Here is a 26,420-nt window from a genome sequence, read left to right on the forward strand (position 1 = left end):
TGTGATGTCCGCTCCTCCATTTTGGCTCTGGTGTCTGTTGTGTCGCTGAGGTCTCAACATGGCCATTTTGGATCTTGTGTGTGTGTGTGGTTACAGGAACAAGGTGAAACGGCCCTTCACCTAGCGGTCAGATTAGTGGACAGGACCTCGCTCCATATCGTCGACTTCCTCACTCAAAACAGGTAAGGGAATAAAGGAAAACGTCAATAAGCTATTTGTAGAAACATGACTTGTCATTTGGCCATACATAACCATGCCATGACCAGTAACTGCTCATGTTAGCTTATTTTATTGACTTTTATTCATTTAGAAAATATAAAATTGATAGAATAACGAGATACATTATAAGTACATAACATTAGAAAATAACAAACATCACAGCCACCATAAACAATTCATTAATTTAAAAGAATTGCACACCTCGGTGAACTCCTTTATCATCAGGGTGTTAAACTGCCATAGTGGCACCACATCCACATCAATCCACATGGAATGATTCCAAAATTGTGGACCTGGATTTATCTAGTTCGGTGGAGAACTGAGGAGCCTAGAGTTAATCAACCCTGTGAACAGGTTTAGTAACTCAGGTTTTTATACTTTAACAACAACAGTTAGGTAAGTCGAAAGCTTGTATAGTAGAGCTTTGTAAACAAAAATGCAATAGTGAAGTGATCTACGGTACTTTTAATGAGGACAAGCCAACCTTTTGATACAGGATGCAGTGGTCAGTATTAAAACTGTCACCTATGATAAAGCGAAGGGCGTTATGGTAGACGGCGTCCAAAGGTTTAAGAGAAGTGGCTGCTACAGTTTGGTAAATGGTGTCACCATAGACAGTTGACACACAACTAAAACAATGAATTAAGCCCTTTCTACTGGTTACTCCTCCACCTCTCACTGGTTGCCTCCTCTGTCTCCTCTCCCCATAGCGTGAACCTGGACAAGCAGACAGCCAAAGGCAGTACAGCCCTACACTACTGCTGCCTGACTGACAACATGGAGTGCCTCAAACTGCTCCTGCGCGGCAAAGCCTCCATTGACATAGGTAAGAGACCATCACATCACTCCTCTTTTGGGGAAAGACTGGTTTGGAAACAGCATTGACACAAAATGTTAGTGAAGACTTTGTTAATTGTTGTCGAGTGTCTACCAATAAACTGATTTATGATGAAATTCATAGCTACAGAAATTGTAACTTTGAAGAAAACGAATGATGAAGACACACATGCATACAAACACCAAGTTTCCTCCACACGGATGTATTTCTTAGTCACGTTTTTGGGAATCGTTCCCAGAGGGCCCTGATTTGCCAAAAGACCCGGACACACCACTTTCTCACAACAGACCAATCTCTCTGACTCCAAACAAACTGGCCCATGATAACACAGAGAAAAAGAAACAGAGAGACTGTTTAGTGTGGGAATCCTGCTAATTATCGGTCTCCAGCAACACAGTTAACAAAGGAACAGGGGGGCCATGGTCTGTTGACCGGAATGTGTTTATGTGCCAAGGAATCATGTTGTTTCAGTCCACCAAGTATCACAGCCTATCTTGCTCTCTAGTTTAGGGAGACAGGGAGGGGAGATTGTGTTGTGACACACATGGCTGTTGACAAACGTGGCTCTGCTTAGCTGCAGTAGGCACCTCCTGGCAGCCTAGATGTATGCTAGCATTGCGTTGACAGGTTGGTGAATTGGGTGTAAATAACTTCCTAATTCATGCTGTCGTGGCCTAGTGCTGCTAACTGTGTCGCGGGTTACTTGTCAGTGCTCGGCTATGAGGTGTTGACTTCCAGGGCAGTGTGAAGAGGACATGAGGGCTGTGTCTGAATACCCATTCTAGCGTCCTAAATAGTAGGTAGTTTGAGTATGCGAAAAAATAGTAGGTGACAATTTCGAAAATTGAGTATGCTTTAAATGCCCGGATATCATACTAATTTTGACTTCTCATGTACCGTAATTTCCGGACTATAAGCCGCAACTTTTTTCCCACGCTTTGAACCTCGCGGCTTAAACAATGACGCGGCTAATATATGGATTTTTCCCGCTTTCAATTTTTTTTCTCCAAAAAAACACATTCTGTGACGTGCTCAGTTTTTTGGCGGCATGAAGCTTTCATTAGACCAATGAAATTGCCGAATGGGTTAAGGTCAAATAACTTTTTGGTTTACTGTTTAGATTAAATCGAGCGCTCTCAAACTTCCCATCATTCTGATTACAGTAGTCATTTTGTCACCCTCATCATGGCAAAGACACGGAGAAATGCATATGATGCAGCTTTCAAGTTGAAGGCGATTGATCTGGCTGTTGGAAAAGGAAATAGAGCTGCTGCACGGGAGCTTGGTCTTAATGAGTCGATGATAAGACGTTGGAAACAGCAGCGTGAGGAATTGACTTAGTGCAAAAAGACAACTAAAGCTTACTGCAATTATTATTATTTTTTTTACAAGCCGTGTTTCGTTAAAGCCTATTTATTTTTGTTACAACCCGTGTTTCGTTAAAGCCTATTTATTTTTGTTACAAGCCGTGTTTCGTTAAAGCCTATTTATTTTTGTTACAAGCCGTGTTTCGTTAAAGCCTATTTATTTTTGTTACAAGCAGTGTTTCGTTAAAGCCTATTTATTTTTGTTACAAGCCGTGTTTCGTTAAAGCCCATTTATTTTTGTTACAAGCTGTGTTTCGTTAAAGCCTATTTATTTTTGTTACAAGCTGTGTTTCGTTAAAGCCTATTTATTTTTGTTACAAGCCGTGTTTCGTTAAAGCCTATTTATTTTTGTTACAAACCGTGTTTCGTTAAAGCCTATTTATTTTTGTTACAAGCCGTGTTTCGTTAAAGCCTATTTATTTTTGTTACAAGCCTTGTTTCGTTAAAGCCCATTTATTTTTGTTACAAGCTGTGTTTCGTTAAAGCCTATTTATTTTTGTTACAAACCGTGTTTCGTTAAAGCCTGTGTAAAGTTAATTTGGTTCAATGTACCGGTAGGCACCTGCGGCTTATAGACATGTGCGGCTTATTTATGTTAAAAATAATATATTTTTTTAAATTCAGTGGGTGCGGTTTATATTCAGGTGCGCTCAATAGTCCGGAAATTACGGTAGTATGAATGAAGTGTACATTTTTCAGGAATTTCACACCCACAATGCATTCAAACCGGATAAAAGGCCATCTTCGATATTTGACGGTTCTCTGAAAGTAATCAAACAATTACTAGAAGATTGCAAAGGAAACAAGCAAAGAGTCCCCTGCAGTGTTCAAATGTATGTTTTTTTTTGTCCTTAAAATGACCACAACTATTTAATCGTACATTTTTGAAAACAGATAATTATTTGCAGCCTGCCGTGCCTTTACTTTAACTAAATACTGTAGCTTACGTTAGCTACGTGCTTTAGTAGGACTTGAAGTTAGCTGGATAGCCGATAAGCTTGCTGCTGTTGAGCGACAACTTCATATTTAGCCTAGCTACACAGTTATCGATGCGAAGCCATAGCAAAGTAGTACGCAACAGTCGTGGCATACTGCATACTTTTTTACTAAACATTACATCATAAATTGTATGCGAAGATGAGTACATACTATGCAGTTTAAGTATCATAAATATCTAATTTACATAAGTATTCACACCCCTGAGTCAATAAATGTTAGAATCATCTTTGGCAGCGATTACAGCTGAGAGTCTTTCTGGGTGAGTCTCTAAGAGCTTTGCACACCTGGATTGTATAATATTTGCACATTATTGTTTTTAAAATTCTTCAAGCTCTGTCAAATTGGTTGTTGATCATTGCTAGACAGCCATTTTCAAGTCTTCCAGTGTATATTTGGCCTTGTGTTTTAGGTCAATGTCCTGCTGAAAGGTACATTTTTCTCCCAGTGTCTGTTGGAAAGCCGGTTGAAACAGGTTTTCCTTTAGGATTTTGCCTGTGCTTAGCTCTATTCCGTTTCTTTTTATCCCAAAAAACTCTGTATTCCTTGCCGATGACAAGCATACCCATAACATGTGCCACGGAATCGCGTTGTTTCAGTCCACCATGTATCACAGCCTATCTTGCTCTCTAGTTTAGGGAGACAGGGAGGGGAGATTGTGTTGTGACACACATGGCTGTTGACAAACGTGGCTTGGCTCTGCTTAGCTGCAGTAGGCACCTCCTGGCAGCCTAGATGTATGCTAGCATTGCGTTGACAGGTTGGTGAATTGGGTGTAGATAACTTCATAATTCATGCTGTCGTGGCCTAGTGCTGCTAACTGTGTCGCGGGTTACTTGTCAGTGCTCGGCTATGAGGTGTTGACTTCCAGGGCAGTGTGAAGAGGACATTACATTTACATTTAAGTCATTTAGCGGACGCTCTTATCCAGAGCGACTTACAAATTGGTGCATTCACCATATAATATCCAGTGGAACAACCACTTACAATAGTGCATCTAAAGGGCTGTGTCCGAATACCCATTCTAGTGTCCTAAATAGTAGGTAGTTTGAGTATGCGAAAAAATAGTAGGTGACAATTTCGAAAATTGAGTATGCTTTAAATGCCCGGATATCATACTAATTTTGACTTCTCATGTGGTATGAATGATGTGTACATTTTTCAGGAATTTCATACCCACAATGCATTCAAACTGGATAAAAGGACATCTTCGATATTTGACAGTTCTCTGAAAGTAATCAAACAATTAATTGAAGATTGTAAATGAGACAAGCGAAGAGTCGCCTGCAGTGTTCAAATGTACGTTTTTTTGTTGTCCTTAAAATGACACACACAGAGATTAATGGCTCAACTATTTAGTTGTACATTTTTGACAAGAGATGGTCATTTGCAGCCTGACGCATCTTTACAGTAGACACCATAACATGATGCAGCCACCACCACACTTGAAAATATGAAGTGGTACTCGGTGATGTTGTGCTGTATTTACCCCAAACATACGGCTTCGTATTCAGGACATAAAGTTTATTTCTTTGCCACATTTTTTGCAGTTTTACTTTAGTGCCTTATTGCAAACAGGATGCATGTTTTGGAATATTGATATTCTGTACAGGCTTCCTTCTCTTCACTCTGTCATTTAGGTTAGTATTGTGGAGTAACTACAATGTTGTTGATCCATCCTCAGTTTTCTCCTATCACAGCCATTAAACTCAGTAACTGTTTTAAAGGAACCTTCCAGATTGTATGTGTGGGGTACAGAGATGGGGTAATAATTCAAAAATCATGATAAACGCTATTATTTTACATAGAGTCCATGCAACTTATTATGGGACTTGTTAAGCACATTTTACTCCTGAACTTATTTAGGCCATAACAAAGTTTGACTCTAGACATTTTTAGCTTTTCATTTTTTATTAATTTGTAAAAATGTTTATAAAAAAAATCATAATTCCACTTTGGCATAATGGGGTATTGGGTGTAGGCCAGTGACACAAAATCTCAAAAAGTCAGGATGTGCGAGTACTTTCTGAAGGCACTGTGTACTGTATAAATCAATGGATGATCAATTAATAGACAAAAATGATGTCTTCTAGCTAGTGAGTCTGGGGAGACGCCGCTGGACATCGCTAAGAGACTGAAGCACCTGCAGTGTGAGGAACTGGTGAGTGCTGTGTGAGTGCTGTGTGAGTGCTGTGTGAGTGCTGTGTGTGCGTTTTGTGATTTCTTTAGCAAGATAGTCACCGACTCCTATCTTTTAACTTTTTATGAGCCATTAATCTGTGTGTGTGTGTGTGTGTGTGTGTGTGTGTGTGTGTGTGTGTGTGTGTGTGTGTGTGTGTGTGTGTGTGTGTGTGTAGCTGAACATGGCGCTGGCGGGGAAGTTCAACGCCCATGTGCACGTAGAGTACGAATGGCGTCTGCACCATGAAGACATGGACGAGAGTGATGAGGACCTGGAAGACAAGGTGAGGGTGAGGACCCTCTTCAGATTATACACACAGTTACACACCATGAACTCACCACACACACACATAATAGTACATACAGTATATACACATACATAACACACACACCATGGTGACCTTTCTATAATCTTTGACCCCTGACCTCTCATTGGCCCTTCAGCCCAGCCCCCATCGGAGAGAGGAGCGCCCTGCCAGCTGCTACACCCCTGGCTCCAACTCCCACCTCCAGCCCAGCCCGGCCTCCCTGGCACGGGACAAGCAGCGTGGTGGGTACATGCCCAACCTAGTCACCAACGAGACCTATGGTGCCATCCTCAACGCCAGCCCTCCTGCGCCAGGTGGGCCCGCCACCACCTCTGCACCCCCTCTGCCCCCACGAAACATAGGTACTTTATTTTTCCTTTTTAAAATGTTGTAGCAAGGTGGATGTGGCATACAGTTTTCATTTGTGGATCGACTATGTAAAAAAAAATGCCGCTAGATTTTAGTTCTGGGTTAACCAAGATTAGCATGCAGTAGATGTTTGTCTATATAGAGCTGTATTTCTTTGGCAAAACTTTCAGAATTCTATGAACCGGTTTAGTTTGTTCAGTGAATCCGTCTAAATGGTATTTGAGCACGGATTTAGATTCAAAATGTTAAAAAGTGCTCCTGATTTGAAATTGATAAACGTGATCCATATCAAAGGACCCGTCAAGCCCTTTTCAACCCACATTCACCTCTCATCCTTGCCATTTTTGGAGAATGATATTTATAATACATGCCCAATGAGTTCAGTTCAAATACAGGGAAACCTCATTTGGCCACATATCTGTCATCTACTGTAGATGCCTTCTCTAATGAATGCATTGTTCCATGGGGACTTGTGTGACTCGTGTAGCGCTCTGATCTATTTGAAGGGCAGAGAGGGTTCTGGATATGGAGCAGGGACCATCACATTGGTGGCTGCTGGCTGAGCTAGTGAGCTACTTTTCGTGAAAGTTCTCAAAGTGCACTCCATAGCCCATGATGAGAGGCATACTGAAAATAGCCCATCCGATCACTGGAAAGCAATTTGAACTCAATCTGGTTCATGCTCATTGAAAACGGTAGAAAACATTCCACCTTGCTAAACAATTTGTTTCAATTCAACTTACTTACTTTACATTCAAAGCACATGTCGTCTTTACTTACTTACTTAGGCCCGTTACCACACGAGGAGCATAACCCCTCAACAACTCCTCTCCAGTGAACTTGACTTTGGGCAGTCTTTTAATTCCAGGATTAGACAGTCTTTCTGGGTTCTGCTTCGGTGTCACGCCTCAATCAATCAAATGTATTTTATAAAGCCCTTTTTACATCAGCAGTTGTCACAAAATGGTTTATAGACACTCATTGACCAGTTTATTAGGTACACCCATCTAGTAACTGGGTCAGAGCGCCCTTTGCCTCTAGAACAGCCTGAATTCTTCGGGGCATGAAAACGTTGCTCAATTGGTGTCAAGGGACCCTAACGTGTGCCAGGAAAACATTCCCCACACCATTACACCACCGCCACCAGCCTGTACCGTTGACACCAGGCAGGATGGGGCCATGGACTCATGCTGCTTACGCCAAATCCTGACTCTGGCATCAGCATGACGCAACAGGAAACGGGATTCGTCGGGCCAGGTGATGTTTTTCCACTCCTAAATTGTATACTGGAGGCACTTCTCCTTGTTCTTAGGTGATGGGAGTGGAACCTGGTGTGGTAATCTGCTGCAATAGCCCATCCGTGACAAGGAACGACTAGTTATGTGCTCTGCACACCACTGTTGTACTCCGCTGTAATCTGCCTGTTTGTGGCCCGACTGATTTTGTTTGTCACACCATTCTCGGGAAACCCTAAACACTGTTGTACGTGAAAAGCCCAGGAGGCCGGACGTTTCTGAGATACTGGAACCGACGCGCCTAGCACCGACCATCATACCACACTCAAAGTTGCTTTGGTCATTCGTTTTGCCCATTCTAATATTCAATCGAGCAGTAACTGGATGCCTGTCTGCCTGCTTTATATAGTCATGGTCACATGACCATTTTCGGGAATGGGGTGGTTTACCTAATAAACTGGCCGCTGAGTGTATTCCCAGCCTAAAACCCTGAAGAGCAAGCAATGCACGTCTTCAGGAACCAGCTTTCCCCCACCTCTCTCCTCCCTCCTCCAGTCCAGATGCCAGGTCTGTGTGGGATGGTCCAGTCATCAAGGTCCTCTGGTTGGAAGCCTGGCTCAATAGACCTGGGGGGCCGACAGAGGTCCTCCTCAGACCCCCCCAACATGCACCTCCCGGTACCCCCCATGCGGGTCACCTCAACCACTGGTAGGCACCCCTCACCTCCTAGGTCTCATTGTCTGACACATCATGGTTAAAGGGAATTTTAAAATGGTTTCTAGGTTTTCTTACCCTGTAAGCAGTCTATAGACAAGGTATGACAGAAATCCATGCTTTAGGTTTGTTTACCTGGCCGCTTTTTCAAATGAGAACTTGTTTGCATTTGTGGCACAAATCCAATTGTACTTTTATCATTTTTGCGTTTCATGTCCAAATACCCCAAAAGTTCAAGTATTGTTGTGGCAGCATCATGTTAATCGGTATGCTTGTCAGCAGCAGGGACTGGGAAGTTTATCAGGATCAAAATAGATATGAAAGGAGCTAAGCCCGGGTAAAAAGTAAGAGGAGAAATCCGCAGTAGGCTTCTGAAAGCGCTGGGATAGTTTTATGCCAAAGACACACCAGAATGGCTTTCCATGTGTTCCTGAATGGTCCAGTCTCAGTCCTGAAATCTGCTTGTAAATCTTAAACATGGTTTGGATATTGCTGTAAATTTAATTTGTATCAATTCAGTTGTAATCCAATTGGTTTAATATGCATCCAGAGACTAATGTTGCAAAAGTAGCAGTGGACACTGAGGACAGAAATACGCCCTGTTTCAATAAGAGAAAGGGATGGGTAACTTCTCTCTCTGTCTCCCTAGGTCTTGCTCCTCCCCCCGTGGCCAAGACAGTGAGTGTGATGGAGGCTATGAACCAGCAGTCTAAACCAGGGACCGGACATGGCCACAGCAGAGCCCCACCTCCCAAGTCTCCATCTGGGTGAGCATACACACACACACACACACACACACACACACACACACACACACACACACACACCTGCCTGAGGCAGCATGTTTTGCTTCGATGAACACAAAGAAATGTTACTTTTGGAGAAAAACACCAATAGGGTTTCTGGTTTACAACTACATTAACTTCCAAGCTGAGCTCCTAAAAGACAGAGCTCCTCATCGACATGGTTCTACTCAGTCTCCCATAGGTCTGAGTTGTGACTGTCAAAGGGAAATGCGCTGTCAGGGGGAAATGCACTGTGGGGTAAATGTGTTAATTTAAGCACATGATAAGCAGCAGCTGACTACTGTTTGTGGTTTTCAGCAACGCCAAAAGCTTCAGCAAAGGACCGACTCGAACGGGGTCCATCGAAAGACCAGGTGGGTGTAAAAAAATAAATAATTTACCAGTCAAAAGTGTGGACACACCTACTCATTCAAGGGTTTTTCTTTATTTTTATTATTTTATACTTTGTAGAATAATAGCGAAGACATAAGAACTATGAAATAACACATCTGGAATCATGTAGTGACCAACAAAAAGTGTTCAACAAATCAAAATATATTTTATATTTGAGATTCTTCAAAGTAGCCACCCTTTGCCTTAATGACAGCTTTGCACATTCTTCGCATTCTCTTAACCAGCTTCACCTGGAATGCTTTTCCAACAGTTTTGAAGGAGTTTCCACATATGCTGAGCACTTGTTGGCTGCTTTTCCTTGACTCTGCAGTCTAACTTATCCCAAACCATCTCAATTGGGTTGAGGTTGGGTGATTGTGGAGGCCAGGTCATCTGATGCAGCACTCCATCACTCTCCTTCTTGGTCAAATAGTTCTTACACAGCCTGGAGGTGTGTTGGGTCTTTGTCCTGTTGAAAAACAAATGATAGTTCCACAAAACGCAAACCAGATGGGGTGGCGTATCGCTGCAGAATGCTGTGGAAGCCATGCTGGTTAAGTGTGCCTTGAATTTTAAATAAATCACTGACAGTGTCACCAGCAAAGCACCATCACACCTCCTCCTCTATGCTTCACGATGGGAACAACACATGCAGAGATCATCAGTTCACCTACTCTGCGTCTCACAAAGACACGGTGGTTGGAACCAAAAATCTCAAATTTCAACTCATCAGATTTCCACCGGTCTAATGTCCATTGCTCGTATTTCTTGGCCCAAGCAAGTCTCTTCTTCTTATTGGTGTCCTTTAGTAGTGGTTTCTTTGCAGCAATTTGACCACGAAGGCCTGATTCTCCTCTGAACAGTTGATGTTGAGATGTATCTGTTATTTGAACTCTAAAGCATTTATTTGGGCTGCAATTTCTGAGGCTGGTAACTCTAACAAACTTATCTTCTGCAGCAGAGGTAACTCTGGGTCTTCCTTTCCTGTGGCGGTTCTCATGAGCCAGTTTCATCATAGCTCTTGATGGTTTGTGCGACTGTACTTGAAGACACTTTCAAAATTCTTGACATTTTCCGTATTGACTGACCTTCATGTCTTTAAAGTAATGATGGACTGTCGTTTCTTTTTGCTTATTTGAGCTGTTCTTGCCATAATATTGATTGGTTGGGATTTGTAAACTGTAAATATTGTTAATCATCAGTATTACTAGAGACATGAGGGGTGCCATAGTCTAGGGTCTACACCAGAAGTTAATAGCTGTCTGTAGGAGGAATGGTTATGGTGGATGTAATTAAGCTTGGAATGTACTTAGTGGAGGGAAGATAGTCACATGTGGCAGGCACTGATAAGGATGGAGAGATGTGGATTAGTGATGAAGGGGGTCGAGGTCAGGTCACGTTAAGGGAGAAGGAACAGTTTATTGCCCGAGTCACTTCATTTTCTGCCTAGCAATAGAGATGTAATGTTTAGAGAGAAGAATGACGTCACCCAAATTGGGGTATATATACTACCACTAGTGGAAATATGTCTATCTGTTCAGCTGTTCGATTGTTTGGGTGAATAAACTTGGTTGGAGCTTTCATAGTGTCCGTCAATTTCTTACTGTGATATTTACAACCTAACACTATGGATTGGTCTTTTACCAAATAGGGCTCCTGTATACCACCCCTACCTTGTCACAACACAACTGTGGGTCAGTTCCAGCCTGTATGGTTGTGTGGAACAGTTTTGTTTTCACAACGATGTAATTTCCTCTTCCTCCAGCTAAGGAAGTGCCGGGATGCCCCCAGAACTCGATAGGTCAATCGCTGCCTCCGGCCCCCATGCCTAGGAAGACCTATTCGGTGAGTTCCTTCCTCCTACCTACCGTTGACCCTATGGTTGTTTGTCCTGTTGTTGATTGGACAGTGATTTTCACTTCTGTATCTGATCTTATGTTTCAGTTGGTCTGATTGTCCCTGTCGCTCAGTGCATTTGAATATCATCGTCTTTAACAGTGTTTTCTCTGTGGTTTCCTTCATATGCACACCACTACTAAGAGGGAGGGAAACTTTGAAGTGTGTACTTGTTCCTGATACCTCTGCGGTCAATGGCTACCCTCCTTACCCAGTCAGATGTTTACTATGTCCTGTGTCAGTGGTTCGCTATTCAAACCTCCAGCAGTCACTGTGGAACAGGGTGTCAAACTGTATACTTGCCTGTCTGCATTTAATTAGAATGACTAGAATGGGAAAATCCCCTCAGACCACAGCAATTTGACATCATGGTTCCATTCAATGTGGCCACCAGCCCACCTGTCACGGAAGATTGACTTGAATGGGAATGTTCGTTTTAGTAATGATATTTCTATGCCTGTCTGTCTCTCTTCCTATTGAACCTGTGTTTTTCAGAAGCAGAGGCCCAAGCGAGTAAAGGCCATCTATAACTGTCTGGCAGACAACCCAGACGAGCTGACCTTCTCTGAGGGGGAGGTGATCGTGGTGGACGGGGAGGAGGACCAGGAGTGGTGGGTGAGTATCTGTCTCTCTCTCTGTGTGTGTGTGTGTGTAGATCAGGCTCCTGGACACGCTCACTTTCTGAAAGTGTTTGTGTGTGTAGTAACTGGGTCGGCATGGCTACTGCATATGGATTTGTGTGAATGGATTTAGAAACTGGAGAGGGTGGGTGTGTGTTTGTGTCATCATTCACACGCAGTAAGAGTCGTCCGGCCCAGTTATGGTCCAAATCAGGTCCTTACCAAATACCAAGAGCGTCCAATGAGCATGTGTCAGAAACCATGGTGGCGTCAGCAGCAGAAAGCCATGAACTCATTCTGGCCAAATCTCTGTCACTCTCAATTCAATTCAAGGGCTTTATTGGCATGGGAAACATATGTTAACATTGCCAAAGAAAGTGAAGTAAATAATAAACAAAAGTGAAATAAACAATAAAAATGAACAGTAAACATTATACTCACAGAAGTTCCAAAAGAATAAAGACATTTAAAATGTCATATCTCTCCCTCTCCTCTACCTTCCTCTGAGAAGTCTGCTGTCTGAATACAGGCCAGCTGCAACTGTTGTCTGAATACAGGCCAGCTGCAACTGTTGTCTGAATACAGGCCAGCTGCAACTGTTGTCTGAATACAGGCCAGCTGCAACTGTTGTCTGAATACAGGCCAGCTGCAACTGTTGTCTGAATACAGGCAACTTGTTTTTCCCAAAGCCACCTCTGCAAACATGACCATATTTAGTCACTTGTATATGGGACTCTTTATATGGGACTCTTTATATGGGACTCTTTGCAGTCAGCATGCCAATTTCACGGTCCCTCAAAACTTGAGACATTTGTGTTGTGACAAAACTGCACATTTAAGTGGCCTGTTGTTTCCCCCATCCCAAGGTGCACCTGTGTAATGATCATGCTGTTTAATCAGCTTCTTGATATGCCACACCTGTCAGGTAGATAGATGGATCACCTTGGCAAAGGAGAAATGCTCACTAACAGGGATGTAAACACATTTGAGAGAAATAAGCTTTTTGTGCCTATGGAACATTTCTGTAAAATGTTATTTCAGCTCATGAAACATGGGACCAACACTTTACATGTTGTTTGTATTTTTGTTTGGCATAGAAGGTGGTAGTAGAAGACCACAGAGGTGAATGTCTGTGTTGAAAGTACACTGGGCTCTTGGCTGGAAAATGCTGCAGTTAAAAACACTGTAGTTATGCTGCATCTCTCAATCTATATGCAAACTAGTGAGTGTTTACTAACAAAAGTGTGTGTGTGTGTGTGTTTTTCCCTGTTATCAGTGTGTGATGTTGTACATCTCTCCTGTTCTCTCCCAGCTGGGCCACATTGAAGGAGAACCAATGAGGAGGGGGGCTTTCCCCGTCACATTCATACACTTCATCATGGACTAAAGGTCAAAGGTCAACACAGGCACTGATCTGTGAAGGAAACCTCCACCTCCCCACATCTGCTGGTTTGTGGGACGAAATCATCATCATCATCATCAAGCTTGTGCCTGCGCTAACACTACAGAAGAATCAAGTGTCTCTGCCCAATGCTTTAGCTGGACAGTCTGGGGGTTGCCATGACAACATACCCACCCTTCACTCCGGGAATGTTACGTGACGTCATATCACTGCTCTTTAGACCAAGCCAGAAAATGCTCATGAGGAAACTGTTTAGACTTGTGACATTTTAAAAAACAATGATTGTAGTGAGTGTTCACAACATTAAGGGGATTATTGACTAAATCAAGATTCTGTTCGCTTGGTTTTCCTCTGTGTGAATTGTACAGTAAGTTATTTAAAAACAACTGATAGAGGGGACTACACACAGTAATGTGGATCTTTAGGATTTCTTTCACGTATTGTTAATGTGAATATAGTCAATATGCTTACTTTCCACCTCTTTGCATGGTTAAAGGGTGAACAATTTTTTTAACGCATAATTGCTTAGTAGTCAAAGACATGTAAACTTTTTAGGACTTCCAATGTGGGAGGAAAAACTTAATTCAAAATGGTGCTAACCCAGGAATATGCTAGGAGCCCTCACCTAGGGATGATCCACTGTCCCCATCTCAAGACAGCCTGTAACGTGGTAACAACGGGGGGTTAACGTGGGACAGCCTGTAACGTGGTAACAACGGGGGGGTTAATGTGGGACAGCCTGTAACGTGGTAACAACGGGGGGTTAATGTGGGACAGCCTGTAACGTGGTAACAACGAGGGGTTGACGTGGGACAGCCTGTAACGTGGTAACAACGGGGGGTTGACGTGGGACAGCCTGTAACGTGGTAACAACGGGGGGTTGACGTGGGACAGCCTGTAACGTGGTAACAACGAGGGGTTGACGCGGGACAGCCTGTAACGTGGTAACAACGGGGGGTTGACGTGGGACAGCCTGTAACGTGGTAACAATGGAGGGTTGACGTGGGACAGCCTGTAACGTGGTAACAACGGGGGGGTTGACGTGGGACAGCCTGTAACGTGGTAACAACGGGGGACAGCCTGTAACGTGGTAACAACGGGGGGTTGACGTGGGACAGCCTGTAACGTGGTAACAACGGGGGGTTCATGTGGGACAGCCTGTAACGTGGTAACAACGGGGGGTTAATGTGGGACAGCCTGTAACGTGGTAACAACGGGGGTTAATGTGGGACAGCCTGTAACGTGGTAACAACGGGGGTTAATGTGGGACAGCCTGTAACGTGGTAACAACGGGGGTTGACGTGGGACAGCCTGTAACGTGGTAACAACGGGGGGGTTAATGTGGGACAGCCTGTAACGTGGTAACAACGGGGGGTTGACGTGGGACAGCCTGTAACGTGGTAACAACGAGGGGTTAATGTGGGACAGCCTGTAACATGGTAACAACGAGGGGTTGACGTGGGACAGCCTGTAACGTGGTAACAACGAGGGGTTAATGTGGGACAGCCTGTAACGTGGTAACAACGGGGGGTTGACGTGGGACAGCCTGTAACGTGGTAACAACGAGGGGTTAATGTGGGACAGCCTGTAACATGGTAACAACGAGGGGTTGACGTGGGACAGCCTGTAACGTGGTAACAACGAGGGGTTAATGTGGGACAGCCTGTAACGTGGTAACAACGAGGGGTTGACGTGGGACAGCCTGTAACGTGGTAATTATGGGTTTATGGGAGTATATGTAAACCTCCATTGATCACACCTAGGAGAACCCAGGCTCACTACCCTGTGTGTGTGTGTGTGTGTGTGTGTGCGTGCGCGCATCAGCTTGAAACCATATCAGTTACTTACAGCACATTGTCTTAATGTCGATGGTCTACAGTGTGATGCCATTATAAACTGGATGGTTCGAGCCCTGAATGCTGATTGGCTGACGGCCGTGTTATATCAGACTGTATACCACGGGTATGACAAAAGTTATTTTTACTGCTCTAATTACGTTGGTAACCAGTTTATAACAGCAATAAGGCACCTCGGGGGTTTGTGGTATGTGGCCAATATACCACGGCTAAGGGCTGTATCCAGGCACTCCGTGTTGCGTCGTGCTTAAGAACAGCCCTTAGCCGTGTTATATCGGCCATATACCACACCCCCCCGGGCCTTATTGCTTAGTTATAAATGGATAACTATCTCAGCTGCATAGATCACACTTAAGTTGTGAACCTCCATCACTCTGTGGCTAATCTTTGGGTTGAGCCCTCAGGCCTTCACACTCTACTTTTTGTTGTTTGCTGCAGTAGAGCAGGAAATGTCTGTCCTCTCTGGCTTCTGTGGAGGGTGGGCAGTGTAGCGCAGCAGGAGAGGTGAGTTAAGGGGGACAGAAGTGTGTGTGAAAGCCAGTGGTCCGGTTTCTGTTTGATCTCTGACAGAGACAGCAGAGGGGTTTATGAAGCTCATGGGGTGATGGCTCCTGATGTCCTGTGCCTTGTATCTGTCATGGACAGCAGGCTACCAAATGGCTCTCACACAGAGGTAGATGTGGTCGACACACACAGTTGTCATTGTACTAAAAACAACTTGTCCTGTGATGAGGTGCCATTGTAAGGGGTTAAGGACAATGCAGCTACTTTTTACACACACTCTCTCACACACACACACCTACTATAGTATTAAATCTGTTTCATAGTGCTCAGCACTAGATTGTACCATATTATACAACTTGATTACTAGCTAGGACCACAGTAGTTGCATACTACCCATGTTTTATATACATACTAGTTCCTGTACTGAACAGACATGTTTTATTTTATTTAATATTCCTACATTTTATGTTGTCTGGTTTTGGTTGCAGAGCAACTCTCTGTACATGTTTTGACATTTAATCTTAAATGGGACATACAGTTCCCTCGATTGTGAATAATCTTCGATAGGCGACAACAAGAGGTGTCGCATGTGAAAATGTACATGACAAGCCTCCCCATATTAACTCACTGGAAATAGAATGGCTCATCTGTTAATGTACATAGATTGTTTGTTGAAATTTAAATATAGAAGAAGAGTTAATAACCTTGGCAGTGACTGTCTCTTAATCAGGGCTGGGGTCAATTTCAATTGAAAGCAGTCAATTCAGGAAGTGATTTTAATTTATAATAAGACAATATAAAATGTTTGAAATAGCTTTTATTCCTCATTTTATTGAGGAGTCATTGACAATAGAAGCAGTTTTTTTCTAAAGATTTTTTGTTGTTATTTAAGTTAACTTCAATTCAAATTTACCTCAGCCCTGCTCTTAATGCACTGTGGTAAAGTGTGGTTGCCATATTGTGTTCTAGCTGGTGTTCAGTGTGTATGTAGACTAGCAGAGAATCTATTCCATTCACGCTCATTGACTGTGGATCAGTGCATTGACTCTAACCTATTCTGCAAAATAAATGGAAAACTGATACTGGAATAATAAAATCATTCCTGTTTTTCCCCTCTATTCAGGTCAAATACTTATTTTGTATTTATGATAATGTTGTCGCTTCTAAAACCATGTTCTCAGGGTGTAAATGTGTAGTATGTGATTGGAGAAATCCAGAGTGCTAGACTACTAGCTTGGTAAATTTCTGGACAGTACACTGAATGAAGAGCTCCCTCTGGTGGAGAATGGTCAAACCCAATACAGCCCAATCATATCTCCATGGTTCTCAACTTTCTGCTATTATCATATGTTCTGGAGCCATACGACCGCACTAAAGGTTTACATACACAGTGAACTCTGAATCCCGGCCTTACGCCTTAATCACGTCGTGGATTACAGGCATCGCTGTTTTTAAAAGCAATGTTCCCACGTGCGCCGAACATTACCTTTACGGTTAACGCTGCATATGTTGGCTTAATTGGAACTAGGAAACTCATATTTCCAACATGCTAACTGGTTATAGTTATACACGTGTCACATTCAACCAGTTAGCAAGTTGGACATTTTTGAGTTTCCCATTTCTAGCATGTGAACGCGACATTAGAGTCAGATCAAAAGGAATACTGTATATAACACAGGAGGCTGTTGAGGGGAGGACTGCTCATAATAATGGTTGGAATGGTATTAAAACCATGTGTTTGATACCATTACATTTATTCTGTTCCAGCCATTACTGAGAGCCCGTCCTCCCCAATTAAGGTACCACCGGCCGCCTGTGGTCTACATATACCAGCCACAACATTACAGAGCTAGGTTACTCTTTATAGACTTAGGCCGGGATTCAATCTGATCGCGGGTTATAAGCATTGCAGCTTTAGAGACTATTTACGACTAGCAAGTGAACGCTGCATAACACCAGGGTCATTTGGTACCTCATGGTCATTCCTACACAAATAAACACAGAGCCTGGCTAGATGCTTCATAAACTTGGAGGACCCAGAGTTGGGAAGGAAGCATGCATCCCATAAGTCAGTCAGAGAATGACGGGAATACTGAAATACCAGGCAGTCTAGCCACAAACTGAACTGTTTTAAAGGATAAAAAGGGAATCGAATAAAATACATTTTCATTAATTATTCAATATTAACTGATCCAATCCCATCGGGACCAAGGGAGTATAGGAGAGGGATGAGAGGCACAAACACTTATGTCCTGCTACCACCCCTTTGGTGTATATAGGGAGGGGGTAAGAGGGTCTACAGCATATTTATGATGGTCATAGTGACTGGTGTACCATGGTTACCACTTTCCCCCTTTTATAAAGGAGGTCAATGGAGTCTCTGGATGCTGTACATTTTAGTCATTTAGCAGATGCTCTTATCCAGAGTGACTTACAGTAGTGAATACATACATTTCATTTCATGCATTTGTTTTTGTACTGGCCCCCAGTGGGAATCGAACCCACAACCCTGGCGTTGCATACACCATGCTCTACCAACTGAGCCACAGGGAAGACATCGGAGACCTAGATTTCAAACAGCCACATCCTTTCCAAGTCCAGCCATGACGGAGACATGCACTGAGGTCCCTGTACTGTGGAATGTATTTACATGAAATAAGATTAAGTTACTCATGATGGTCAACTGACAGGTGGATGGTGTGTGTGAGGTGTTGCAGAGCATGCTGGGTAAGTCATGTGACCCACTGGCGTAGCACGCAACGCCCGCAAAGGGGGCGTTGGGCCCCCAGATAGCATATGAACACGTCAACTCAGTCAGATTTGTCTAAAATCCTAAGCAGGGTCATCTATACCATAAGGACCCCTTATTCATGTCCTCATTACATGTAGTGCAACAAGACCATTAATGGTCTGTAAAGTTCACTTTTTATAGATTTAAACAACATTGAAATCACCATGGCAACAACCATGAACTGTCAGTGCCATCTGCCTGATAGGATATTCATTTTGGTTCAAATATGTTACATTTAATTAGGTTTTAGAGCTTTATAAAGCAACTGAGGAGAAACTAAATTGCTACTGTGTATACCACTTGAATGAAGTACAAAAATAAACATTTTGTCAACTCCCATCTGATTTGTGTCTGATGTCAACAGAGTGCTGAAAGATATGACAGGAATGTTGTTCTTATTGGGGATTTTCCATTTTCCAGATTTTACAAATGTTTTATATTTAACTTTTATTTTTAGAGGCAAAAATATGTCTGTTTTGAGTATCAGTTAACAAGCCACTGACGGACTTGACAACTCTGTCACTGATGGCTAACGCCCTTAAGATACATTTTTTGTTGTTGTCAATATTCTAACAAAAATATTTCACTACTTTGCAACATATGCTTAAACATTTGAAGTAATTGCTATGCTAGACCTAAGGGATAATGTTTGCTTCATAAATGTTGTTTAATGTCCTAAATGTAGAAAAACATGCCAAAATGCTAACTAAATTAGCCCTGGAGCATTATATAGTGCTATAAAACAAAACAAAAAGAAATTTGGAGATTTGTATTACAAATTTGAATAATCAAATGTTAGAATTAAACAATCAGGGCCTTTAAACACTTGTTGGATAATAATTGTAAAAGTGAAATGCCATGTATGGTGTCTGACAGAGTTGACATAAATCCAGTTAGTTGCATTTTATGAAAACATGTTTGTTTTTTTTAAATAGGTTGTTCCTTTACATGGTGTGATAGCTGATACTTTGGTCTATCAAAAATATATATTTAAGAAAGTTGAGATTGTCCCATCTTTCAAGAATCCCTGAGCTCTAAAACAGCTACATTTTCTCTTAGCCTCATGGCAAAATCTGTTAAATAGCATGAGATTAGCTATACATCTGCACATTTTTCTCTTTGTCCCATGGCTGGGGTTGGGCGGGAGCCTTGCTTGGACCTTGCGGGGGGCCCCCACAAAACTGCGCTACGCCACTGATGTGACCCTGCTGTAAACTATGGTTTCCAGGCTCCCGACTGCTTCATGGTGTTGCCTGTCTCCACCACGTTGACGAGGGCAACTTCTGGGCTACCCATCTCCATCATGTCCCTTAGGGAAACTGCTCTTCAGGACTTCTCTGATGTCAGCACACAGTCGAAGGAGGCGGACAACACCTTTCAGATGGCCTGGCCTTGTTCCTGCACAGAGACAGGGAAAGGAGAAGGGAAATCGACTTCTTATGAAAAACTGTCATTTAGCATTTCAGTCACTCAAATTTCTATCATTAACATTTCAGTCATTCAGCATTTTAGAGAATAACATTTCAGTAATTGGCTTAATGGGAAACTTAATAAAAGAACTTTCAGTCAGTTGGCAGATGAGTTTATCCACTGACTGATGCTGACAGTCGGCCATTATGAAAACAACTTGTCTGTCTGGGCCATTGAGGCCCGCGTCCTCAGTCTCCTGCTATATGAATGGATAAGAAGAGACACACAGGAAGACTGTTGCACACATGATAAACAATTATCTCGCACAGCATTGCCTTCAGTTTGCTACAAACTGGCAGTTGTATGATAAGCTAGAGAGGACCAGAGTTTGTGTGGACCCCAGAATATTGCCATGAGATGTATTGATATGAGACAGTGATATAATGGTAAAAAAACATGTGGATAATCGCTGATCGCCATTCATGGTAAATAAAGTTAATGGTAAATAAAGTTAAGCTCCCTATTCTTTCAATGCATTTTTCCGCCAAACGTAGGTAAACGCTTGTGCAAAATTAAAAAGGTGCGTAAACTGTGTTTTCACGCGTTTACTCTCAACTACACCACTGGTCGTAGTACAGACTGTATGCTGGATGGTCCGTCTGTTACACACACACACACACACACACACACACACACACACACACACACACACACACACACACACACACACACACACACACACACACACACACACACACACACACACACACACACACACACACACACACACACACACACACACCATGCTGCTCCACTGGTACACCCAGATGCTACACTCCTGCTGCTTGGCGTCGGTGGTCTTGAGATCCAGCAGGTTCTTCCCAGACCCCAGGCCGTCATCATAACACAGCATCCTCACAATCAGGTAGAGAGGGTGGCTCTGCAGAATGTCCTGTACAGGATCCACAACAATAATACACATTACAAACATCATCGTAACACAGACAGACAATCAGGTAGAGAGGGTGGTGCTGGAGAAGCGTCCAACATAGGAAACGTTGCAACAATATGTTCCAACTAGAAAGGTCAACCTTTCAGTAGAAAATGTTGCGGCACGCTAGAGAATTTATGACATGGACTCAATCACAGACTGATCCATGGAGGCCACGTTGACTCCATACTTGGACACTCCCAGTACCATCTCCTCATCTTTAGGTACAAACGGCAGCTTTCTATCTCGCTTTGGAAGGAACACACAATGTTCATGTATAGTGACTTGTCATGGAGGACACAGAGGCTGCCTCTGCCTCACATCCCTATAACATTCATCTCCATCACCATAATCAAACTGAGTGGTTATAGTTATTATACATTCATTCATTGGTCTCCACTGCACTGCATGTGGATCCTGTTGGGGTGAGTGATTCGGGGCTAGCCATTGTAAGTTCAGAGTCATTATATGTTAGATTTTTTTCTTGTGCATTTTGCTATTTGCCTCATGACTCCTGCATACTTTGTTGACTATGAACTTGCTTAACCCAACCGTGGGACAGTGTATGTTTGTTCCCACACTCGGGACTCTGACTCTCTATTGGTTACACAGACTCTTGGCCTTCCATCCTATTCTCTTGCCGGCTGTGTATTCATGTTACCTGATGAAATTTCTGTACAATATGATCTTGTTGCCATCTGACGCACATTCAGATGTCATAAATCAGCACTGCAGAGCTCTCCCTGTCCTCTGCCGTGCCTTGATTGTGTTACTGTTGATGATATCTGGAAATGTGCATGTACACCGTGGCCCATCTACTGTTGCTAACCCCAATTCTGACTTGTGCTCTGATATCTGCTTCACTGATTTCTGCTCTCGTAAAAGCCTGGGTTTTCTGCACATTAACACTAGAAGCTTATTACCTAAAATGGATCAATTGAAAGTGTGGGTTCACAGTTCCAATCCAGATGTGTTTGTCATTACTGAGACGTGGTTAAGGAAGAGCGTTTTGAATACTGATGTTAACCTTTCTGGTTATAACCTTTTTCTGCAAGACAGATCTTCCAAAGGTAGTGGAGTGGCAATCTTTATCAAGGATCACCTTCAGTGCTCGGTTGTCTACACCAAGTTTGTCCCCAAACAATTTGATTTGCTGGTTTTAAGCATTAAACGTTCAAATAGCTCTTTGTTGACTGTTGCTGGGTGTTATCATCCAGCACTGGACTGTACCCTACCTGCCCTAAACTCTCTCCTGGTCCCTTACACTAAGTCTGAATTTGTCCTGCTAGGTGACCTAAACTGGGACAGAATGCCCCTCCTCCCACAGGTGTTATTACTACCTCTGAGGGTTTAGAGCTTGAGGTAGTCACCTCATACAAGTACTTGGGAGTATGGCTAGACGGTACACTGTCCTTCTCTCAGCACATATCAAAGCTGCAAGCTAAAGTTACATCTAGACTTGGTTTCCTCTATCGTAATCGCTCCTCTTTTACCCCAGCTACCAAACTAACCCTGATTCAGGTGACCATCCTACCCATGCTAGATTACGGAGACATCATTTATAGATCGGCAGGTAAGGGTGCTCTCGAGCGGCTTTACCATTCGGCCATCAGATTTGCCACCAATGCTCCTTATAGGACAAATCAATGCACTCTATACTCCTCTGTAAACTGGTCATCTCTGTAGACCCGTCACAAGACCCACTGGTTGATGTTTATTTAAAGAACCCTCTTAGGCCTCACTCCCCCCTATCTGAGATATCTACTGCAGCCCTCATCCTCCACATAAAACACCCGTTCTGCCAGTCACGCACATCCCTGGGTCGCTCCTCTTTTCAGTTCACTGCAACACTCAAACTGTACCGTTTTATGTCCATCTCTTCATTCAAAGACTCACTCATGGGCACTTTACTGACAGTTGTGGCTGCTTTGTGTAATGTGTTGTTGTCTCTACCTTCTTGCCCTTTTTGCTGTTGTCTGTGCCCAATAATGTTTGTACCATGTAGAAAGAGGAGGAAGGGAAGCGCTACTGAGGTACACAATAGTACATTTTGGTAGACAGAAGGTGCTCTTTGGCAAAAGGGGTGAATTGGTCACTCTTCTGTGAAGGCTTTTCACTAGATGTTGGAACATTGCGTAATGTATTGTTGTCTCTACCTTCTTGCCCTTTGTGCTGTTGTCTGTGCCCAATAATGTTTGTACCATGTTTTGTGCTGCTACCATGTTGTGCTGCTGCCATATTGTGTTGCTACCATGTTGTTGTCATGTTTTTATGTGTTGCTGCCATGCTATGTTGTTGTCTAGGTCTCTCTTTATGTAGTGTTGTCTCTCTTATCGTGATGTGTGTTCTTTTTTTTAACCCCCGTCCCCGCAGGGGGCCTTTTGGTAGGCCTTCATTGTAAATAAGAATTTGTTCTTAACTGACTTGTGTAGTTAAATAAAGGTTAAATTAAAAAATATATATTAAAAAAAAATACTAAGCTAGTTTATGAATCTCACTCCACAGCAGCAAACTCATAAAGCAATTGTGCACCGCCCTATGGGACTCCCAATCACGGCCGGTTGTGATACAGCCTGGAATCGAACCACAGTCTGTAGTGACACCTCTAGCACTGAGATGCATTGCCTTAGACCACTGCGCCACTCGGGAGCCCAACATCTAACCAGTCTTCAGATCAACTAAAGGGCGTCAACTAGGGCTGATGGAAGGTGAAAATCCACATTTTGGGGGTTTAGAATGTAGCCCAGGACAGTGTAATGTATTGTATAATTATCCACCTTGCTCTTGGTACTGATCTTACTGCTTTGGGAGCTGCTGCGATGCTTTTTGACCTTCCGGAACATTGTTCACCATGACGCCAGCACTCCTCCAGCCCCCCAGCACCGTTTGGTGAAGACAAGGACATTTTGAATAGTTGGGGCAGCAGGTAGCCTAGTGATTAGAGTGTTGGGCCAGTAACCAAAAAGTTGCTTGATCAAATCCCCGAGCTGACAAGGTATAAATCTATGGGACTTCCAATCACGGCCAGTTGTGATACAGCCTGGAATTGAACCAGGGTCTCTAGGCCACTTGGAAGCCCCAGTACACAGGGCAAGTAAAGTGAGTTGGCTTGTGGTCTACAGAGAATGAGATGAACCCATCCACTTAGAATATAAATTGTGAAGGCAGTGACACATGTATTACTAAGTTATTAGGAGAACAACAGCTGCCACAAAGTGAAAGTAAACTATTTAATTACTGCATACTAGCACTCCCATCACAACTCCAACTTATTCAGAGGCTATGGCACACGCGCACTTTCTCTTGATCCACTAGGCTGCGCGCCTGAGCCTGAAATTACGTCTGGAGTCGGCTGGGACTCAATGAAAGACCATTTTCAATTGCCAAACTTTGTCAATGAATGCCATGTGTAACGGAAACCCGTTGCTAGGATAAACAATTTACCCCACCCACACCCGTATCGACATATATCTGCTCAAGCTCAAAAAGGTTGAACTTGTCGTGTATTTTTACAGAACGTGGCAAACTGGAGCACTAGGCACAAATACACACGACATACCTCAGTTTGGAACTTGTTCTATGCTGCTGGGCTGGCTGGTCAGTTATGGCTATTTTGGGTTGTTGTTCATCAAAGGAGCAGGGCCGGGGTTCTTTCTGTGTAGGCAAGACTCGCATAGACATTTCACTTCATTTGCAGCTCCACCCAACACCACTTTAAAGGGGAAGCAACTTAGTTAGTTGTATCAATATTTGACACAAAGCATCAACATGAATGGATACACCAACACGAGTCTATAGTGTGACGCTGCTTTTTATAGTGATTGAATTGAGCGCTAAAACGAAAACGTCTAATAAGCGAATGTATGTCCAGTAACTATCAATCAATATACAAAAACGTTTTGAACGTTGAGCAAACAATTTAATTATGTCGGAACAAATTATGGGATGGTTTTCTTTCTCTGTGATGCTCTTATCATAGAGGTGCAGGGCAAGAGGTCGGTATTATGGGGGTTATTACCACTTGCCATTCAAAGGATGTCCAGATGTAGTATGTTTTGCAATTAAATTAAAACTTGGTGTATAAGTAGTGTACCTGCAATTGTGCCACAAAAGTACTATGCAATCATGGGACGGTTTTCCTTCCCAGTAATGCTCTTATCATAGAGGTGCAGGGCTGGAGGTGCGCATTCAAAGGGAGGCAAATCATGGTAGGTTTTTGTGGCCCTTTTAAGCATTTAACATTTTTCCATCTGAACATGTATGTTTTGTAAAGTGGGTAGCACTATAGTGGGTAAAGTGGGTAGCACTATAGGCTAACACTTGCAGGTATAATGCTTTACAACCTGTTGCATGTTTTGTGACCCTATGACCCTACTACGTGCTACTGGGTCAGCTGAGACACCTCACAGGAGATGTAGAGGAGTTGGATACTACAGAAAAGATACATTTACATTTTAGTCATTTAGCAGATGCTCTTATCCAGAACAGTTAGTGCATTCATCTTAAGATAGCTAGGTGGGACAACCACATATCACAGTCATAGTAAGTACATTTTGTCTCAATAAAGTAGCTATCAGCAAAGTCAGAGCTTTTTTTTGGGGGGGGGATTTAAAGTGTGAGTGTTAATTCTCGAAAAGCATTGTTTTGTTTTTTCTTCAGATACATGACACTGGTGCATGAGGTTGGCATGGTAATGGTGGAGGTAAACACACATTCTTTTGCAATCTGGGTCTTATACATTAGGCACCAAACGGAAGAAAATGGACTGAAACATAGAGGGATTACCTTTTCTGTTGCAAATATGACGGGACCTCCAACACAACAGTAGTGATTGCATCATCATACATGTCATAACGGGTTGGCAATCCACTAATAGATGACATAGAAACATGGATGAAAAACTGCCGTTTCTCAACAATCTCACACATCACAGTTGTTCACTGGGCCATAAATCTCCTCCAGCAGGTGTCATTGTTTTGTTTCTCTCGCTCATCAAGCGAGGAGTTTTTGTATGGAGGTCAATGAGAGAGTGTCGAATTGGTCAACAATATATACTGCTCAAAAAAATAAAGGGAACACTTAAACAACACATCTTAGATCTGCATGAAAGAAATAATCTTATTAAATACTTTTTTCTTTACATAGTTGAATGTGCTGACAACAAAATCACACAAAAATAATCAATGGAAATCGAATTTATCAACCCATGGAGGTCTGGATTTGGAGTCACTCAAAATTAAAGTGGAAAACCACACTACAGGCTGATCCAACTTTGATGTAATGTCTTTAAAACAAATCAAAATGAGGCTCAGTAGTGTGTGTGTGGCCTCCACGTGCCTGTATGACCTCCCTACAACGCCTGGGCATGCTCCTGATGAGGTGGCGGATGGTCTCCTGAGGGATCTCCTCCCAGACCTGGACTAAAGCATCCGCCAACTCCTGGACAGTCTGTGGTGCAACGTGGCGTTGGTGGATGGAGCGAGACATGATGTCCCAGATGTGCTCAATTGGATTCAGGTCTGGGGAACGGGCGGGCCAGTCCATA

The 26,420-nt window shown here is 43.0% G+C and overlaps 2 protein-coding genes across 10 annotated transcripts in view; one reads left to right on the top strand and one right to left on the bottom strand.

Annotated features, from left to right (window-relative positions):
- The window catches only part of LOC106566627 (arf-GAP with SH3 domain, ANK repeat and PH domain-containing protein 2), a 116,730-nt gene extending 99,929 nt beyond the window's left edge, over window positions 1-16,801 (top strand). For 3 of the 8 annotated variants that reach the window (XM_014134877.2, XM_014135111.2, XM_045714615.1), the window contains 11 exons: window positions 97-182; window positions 930-1,045; window positions 5,514-5,581; window positions 5,778-5,891; window positions 6,046-6,271; window positions 8,069-8,221; window positions 8,877-8,994; window positions 9,331-9,386; window positions 11,171-11,250; window positions 11,797-11,916; window positions 13,234-16,801. In XM_014134877.2, the coding sequence (XP_013990352.1) occupies window positions 97-182; window positions 930-1,045; window positions 5,514-5,581; window positions 5,778-5,891; window positions 6,046-6,271; window positions 8,069-8,221; window positions 8,877-8,994; window positions 9,331-9,386; window positions 11,171-11,250; window positions 11,797-11,916; window positions 13,234-13,308 (1,212 nt within the window). In that variant the 3' untranslated portion in view covers window positions 13,309-16,801. The remainder of the gene's footprint in view (window positions 1-96; window positions 183-929; window positions 1,046-5,513; window positions 5,582-5,777; window positions 5,892-6,045; window positions 6,272-8,068; window positions 8,222-8,876; window positions 8,995-9,330; window positions 9,387-11,170; window positions 11,251-11,796; window positions 11,917-13,233) is intronic. The other 5 variants (XM_014135024.2, XM_014135177.2, XM_014135269.2 and 2 more) reach the window with 3 other exon arrangements.
- LOC106565985 (integrin beta-1-binding protein 1) lies at window positions 16,484-25,264 on the bottom strand. Of its 2 annotated transcripts, XM_014133759.2 has the most exons (4): window positions 23,653-23,765; window positions 21,032-21,124; window positions 20,687-20,836; window positions 16,484-19,872 (listed from the first exon to the last, which is right to left on the bottom strand). In XM_014133759.2, the coding sequence occupies exons 1-4, from the start codon at window positions 23,716-23,718 to the stop codon at window positions 19,852-19,854; spliced, it is 330 nt and encodes a 109-aa protein (XP_013989234.1). In that variant the 5' UTR covers window positions 23,719-23,765; the 3' UTR covers window positions 16,484-19,851. The 2 variants fall into 2 exon arrangements, 1 of the variants encoding a protein (XP_013989234.1); XR_006769086.1 differs by lacking the exons at window positions 16,484-19,872; window positions 21,032-21,124; window positions 23,653-23,765 and adding an exon at window positions 24,435-25,264 and having other exon boundaries at window positions 20,694-20,836.
- Window positions 25,265-26,420: the final 1,156 nt, after the last annotated feature.

Source organism: Salmo salar, chromosome ssa01 (genome assembly GCF_905237065.1).
Source record: "Salmo salar chromosome ssa01, Ssal_v3.1, whole genome shotgun sequence".
NCBI lineage: Eukaryota > Metazoa > Chordata > Actinopteri > Salmoniformes > Salmonidae > Salmo > Salmo salar.

Bases quoted from the DNA above. Each gene is read 5' to 3' on its own strand.
- LOC106565985 (XM_014133759.2), bottom strand. From the start codon at position 23,718: ATGTTCCGGAAGGTCAAAAAGCATCGCAGCAGCTCCCAAAGCAGTAAG. The intron at 21,125-23,652 runs GTGGATAATTAT...TTCCTTCCAAAG, and splicing joins AGATCAGTACCAAGAGCAAG to CGAGATAGAAAGCTGCCGTT. The intron at 19,873-20,686 runs GTGTGTGTGTGT...GTCTCTGTGCAG, and splicing joins TGTACCAGTGGAGCAGCATG to GAACAAGGCCAGGCCATCTG.